We start from the raw sequence: 4,876 nt of genomic DNA, 5'->3' as shown, positions 1-4,876 counted from the left end.
ATTATTTTATTTCTGTATTTTCGTTGTTTCACTGATTCTTCATTCACGTTGTTTGTTTATTAAAACCATTATTCATTTGATTTAATTTATTATGAATCGAAGTATTAATACTATCTTTCTTTTCTTATTACAATTTATTTCCATTAGTCCATTCTTCTTTATTCTTATTATCTGTTATTTCTTTATTTATTTCATTTATTCTATATTTCATTTTCTTATTTTATCTTTTTTATTCATTTTCTCTGTATAATGTCTTCTCTTTCATTTCTTCGGTTTCTTTCGTACTTCTTTATCATTTTTATTTCAATTTACCTTTGCCTAGTTTTCTTCTTTTATTAACTTTCTTGAATATATTCTATCTTCTTTTCTATATTTTTATTTTATACTTATCTTATTTCTTTTGTCTCTCATCGCTTGTTTATTATTTATATTCTTCTGTTTTTTTTTTCATTTCTAAACATTAACATTCTTTCTCTATTTCAATACATTATTCTTTTGTTATCATCAATTTTTTACTATTCTTTTTCCATTATATTTGTCATTTATTTGTCTCTTCTGTTTCTTGACTTTATTAACCATTAAATGAGAATATACCATTTTAATCATCAATACTCTTAAATGTTTTTGTGTCATTGTTAAATATATAATCAATTATTCTTTCAATAATGTCATTCTTCAATTTTGATAATTATTTAAATGTTATTTGTTATTATTATAACTGTATATTAATGTTTTTACATAATAACTTTCCTCTCTCAATCTTATTTGAAAGTATTAAAAAACAAAAATCGTAATATATTAATTTTCGTTTTTAAAAACATAATTTTTATTTCAAAAGAAAAATATAAAAAAATATTGCACAAATCTAAAAAATAAAAAAGGATAAAGGATGTCTAAAAGAAGTATTAAAACCAAAAAAGAAAGAGAAGACTCACTGAAAAAAGAAGAAGAAGAGAAAGAAAAAGATTTTCTTGAGAAGCAAAAGAGTTATTTTGAAGATTTAGACACCTTCATTCTTGAAGAAGACATAGATACAGGAGATAAAGATACAGAAAAATCAAATAATCAAGAAGAAGATCTTGACATGATTAGCAAAATTGAGAGTAACAATGAACAAGATGAAAAGCCAACTATGAAAAATGATACAACAGAAAAGAAAGAAAATAATGAGAATGAATTAACAAATGAAGAAGAACAAATAGAACATTACTCAAGAAAGAGAATAAAAGAAAGTTCACTTTCATCTGAACCAAAACGATGTTTTGATTGAGTTTATTTATTGAATAAATTTGAAGCCTTAGTTATAAGTGGTTTGGTTCATTGGATTAGGTGGGACAAAGGTATGAAAAATAACTTATTATTTTTGTTATTTCAATCTTGATAAATGACTATGATTTATTCATTTTAGATTTAAAGTAGTTCTTTTCAACCACAAGTTAATGTAATGCCTTTGTTCGTGTTGCTAATTTACTTTACTATCAAAGTTAATAGCATTGTTTATTAAAATTTTTTAGCAATTTATTACGTTTGTTGTATTTAAATTGCTAAAACTAATTCTCTTTCATTAAATTGAATGAACTTATTCAAACCAATTGTTTAAATAAAAATAAATAAGTTGTAACAATAGAAACTATTTAGCTAAACCTTTATTTTTTCTGTAAAAGAATAAAACAAATTAAAGGTAATTGTTTTATGAATGTCAAGATGTTTGATTTTGGGACTACTCAAGACGTTTAAAAGTATATATTGTTATGTTTTTAAAATTTATAGAAGTATTTATTCTTATAAACTATAATGCTTGAGCTTATGTGTTGAGAGTTTGTATTAAAAATAAAAAAGTGTTGAGTTAAGTGAAGAGTATTCTATTAATTTAACAACGAACAACCACTAATAATTAAATCATGAATAATCTGCTAATATTGAATAACAAATAAAATAACAAAAATATAAAATAGTTTTTTTGTGATATTAATCTTTAAACTTTCAAAAATTAAAAGAAACCTCAAAAAAAAAAAAAAAGAAATGTTAAATAAAATTAATACTTATTTAAAACTTAAAAATATTTTTGAGATCTTATGGAGAGTAAACAATTACCAATTCAAATAATTATCCGTGAAGGACTTCTTACTCAAATACTACAATATTTGCCAATCGATGATGTGGTTAATTTTAGTGAGGCATATCCAAGATTGAATTCTGATTATTTTGCATCTTATCTTTTCTGTAAACAACATAAACTTTCAGTTTGTTTGTTTTAAAGACATATCCAACGAGCAAATACTTAAATTTTAGGGGTCAATTTCTAAGCACTTGTCATTAAGAAATAGGTCATGGAAAACGTTATGCTCATTGAAAGTTGAACTTAACACGGATAATAAGTTTATTCCTAATGTTCATTCTAATAGATTTGGATTAAGCATTGAAGGTAATGTTATTATCAATACAAATACAACAAATGATAGAAGAAATACTGTCATTGCAAAAAACCCATTTTCACTTGAAAATCGTTGGTTTACATTTCCTACTTTATTACACCAATACACCATTTTACAAACACCAATCTTTTATTATGAAGTAACAATCTTACCAACTCCTTCAACACATGAAGTAGAAGAATTTGTTGTTTCTATTGGTCTTGTTAATGAAAGAACATACCCTGAAGATAGACAAGTTGGATGGGAAGATGGAGGAATAGGAGTTCATTCAGATGATGGTAAATTATTCAATCAAAATGGGACTGGAGTTAATTTTACAGAACCGTTTAATTCAGGAGAGACTCTTGGGGTTGGTTTTATACCAAGAAGTTATCAAGTTTTCTTTACAAAGAATGGTAAAAAGATTAAAAATTCAATTACCGTAAAGTATCAAAAAATGTATCCTGCATTAGGATTTTCTACTGCCTATGCCGTTGAAGTTAATTTTGGTCACAAACCATTTATATTTGATTTGTTAGAAGAAATTGACAAAATATAAAATGAATTTTGATATTTTACAATTATTTTGTTTTATATAACACTTTAAATAAAAAATTGAGGAAATCTAATAAAATAACTTGAAAAGAAACAAAAGAAGTTTAATGAGTGAAAAACTTATATTTACACGATCTAACCAAACAGAAATTAATGGATTAAAAAAACAAAACGAAGAACTTAAAAAGAAATGTCAAGAATATGTTGAAATTATGAAAGGATTATTAGAAGAAGTTGAACGATATAAAAATGATAAAGAATTAATTAAATTGAAAGAAGAGAATGAATCATTAAAAAAAGAAATTCAAATAACAAAAGAGTCATGGATGAATGATATTAATAAAAGAATGGAAGAAAAAACAGAATTAGAAAAGAAAAATGAAGAATTACAAGAAGTAATTTGTGAGATTAATAAAAGAAAAGAAGAAGAAACGAATATGTCACAACTCATAGATAAAATGAAAATATTATATAAAAATTATGTTGATGTTGCATATGCATTAAATCCTGCTTATAAAGAGTCAACAGGAAATCCAATGAGACTTTCATTAGGAAATACAGAATTATCAATTTCAGAAATTAAAAGAAAAGAAGAGACTATAAATGATATTCCATTAGTACATGATTCGACATATATTTCTAATGGATCTACACCATTTGAAGAATTATCATTTTATAGAAATGATATTAAAATAAAAGAAGAAAAAGAGATAAGTCCAGTAAAAAATAATATTAGTATTATTGGAATTGAAGATAATGAAGAAAATAAATTAAAAAATAATATTAATGAAGAAGATGAAGAAAAAAAAGTATTAGAATTAAATAATCAAGAAAAAAAACCAATTCAAAGAACTAAAACTCATCCAAAATCTTTAAGTAAAAAACAAAGTATTGTTACAATTCATTCATTAAATCATAATGACATAAATGATACTTTTCAAACTACTTTTGTATCTGATAATTCTTCTAGTATAAATATATTAAAAAAGTCTAATGTTATTTGTTTTACTGGAATTAATGATAATTCTAAATCAAAATATATTTCAGAAGTTCAAAGAAAAGGTGGTATTTTTTCTAATTGTTTAGATGAACATGTAACACATTTAATTGCTTATAAAAAAATTACTAAAAGTTGTATTGTAGCATTATTAAGAGGTATATGGATAATGCCAATTGAATGGCTTTTTTCTAAAGGAGATTATTTTGAAAATGAAGAATTATATGTGAGTAAAAAAGAAAGTGGTTTGGAAGGAAAAAAGATTTATTTTTCTAAGATTTTTGAATTAAAAAAAGTAAATGTTGAAGTAAAAGAACTTATTATTGAAGTTTGTTGTTATTTATTATTCATTCATAAAAATATTAAAATAACTTACAAAAAATAGGAAGGTAAAATAATTGTTGTAGATGAAATTTCTAAATGTGATATAGCTTTAATTGGTGAAAAAGAAAATAAACCCATTGACTATAGAGATAAGGCTTTTACTTTTCATGAATTTCTGAGAAAATTACCTTTTCCTTCTTTTGTTTGTTTATTTATTATTCTTTTAATGGAAATATTAAAATATTAATTTATTTATAGCTCCAATAACAATAAAATAAACTTAAAACTGATTTTTATTTGTAACATAAAATTAATTTGATTATTCTTAAATATTCTTTTGATTTTTCATCTTTTGAATTTATAAATATTTAAATGTTTCTAATCTTTTCATTTATTTTCTTTTTTTATACAATTTTTTATTTATTTTTTACAATCTATAAACACTCAAACAATATGAAATAACAATTAGAAATGAGAAAATAATTCATTTGTAGAGGTTTAATGATATAATATTGATTATGAATGAAAAACATCTTTTTAATGAATTTAAAAGGTTAATTAATAGATATATCCACTATTGGATTTT

At 22.7% G+C, this 4,876-nt stretch overlaps 3 protein-coding genes across 3 annotated transcripts; all 3 read left to right on the top strand.

Annotated features, from left to right (window-relative positions):
* Window positions 1-889: 889 nt before the first annotated feature.
* On the top strand, window positions 890-1,270 carry ENU1_198090 (hypothetical protein; the record flags this gene model as incomplete). Its single annotated transcript, XM_008862027.1, has 1 exon — window positions 890-1,270. The coding sequence occupies one exon, from the start codon at window positions 890-892 to the stop codon at window positions 1,268-1,270; it is 381 nt and encodes a 126-aa protein (XP_008860249.1).
* Window positions 1,271-2,075: 805 nt separating this feature from the next.
* Window positions 2,076-2,973, top strand: ENU1_198080 (SPRY domain containing protein; the record flags this gene model as incomplete). The annotated part of the gene is made up of 2 exons (XM_008862026.1): window positions 2,076-2,243; window positions 2,293-2,973. The coding sequence occupies 2 exons, from the start codon at window positions 2,076-2,078 to the stop codon at window positions 2,971-2,973; spliced, it is 849 nt and encodes a 282-aa protein (XP_008860248.1).
* Window positions 2,974-3,076: 103 nt separating this feature from the next.
* On the top strand, window positions 3,077-4,294 carry ENU1_198070 (hypothetical protein; the record flags this gene model as incomplete). Its single annotated transcript, XM_008862025.1, has 1 exon — window positions 3,077-4,294. A coding segment is annotated over one exon (1,218 nt), but the record flags the coding sequence as incomplete, so codon positions are not given.
* Between the last annotated feature and the right edge of the window lie 582 nt (window positions 4,295-4,876).

The sequence above is a fragment of the Entamoeba nuttalli genome (genome assembly GCF_000257125.1).
Source record: "Entamoeba nuttalli P19 unplaced genomic scaffold asmbl_9363, whole genome shotgun sequence".
In the NCBI taxonomy this organism is placed as follows: Eukaryota; Evosea; order Mastigamoebida; family Endamoebidae; genus Entamoeba; species Entamoeba nuttalli.
The sequence above is the reverse complement of the archived record's forward strand: the minus strand, read 5'-3'. Positions and strand labels throughout refer to the sequence as shown.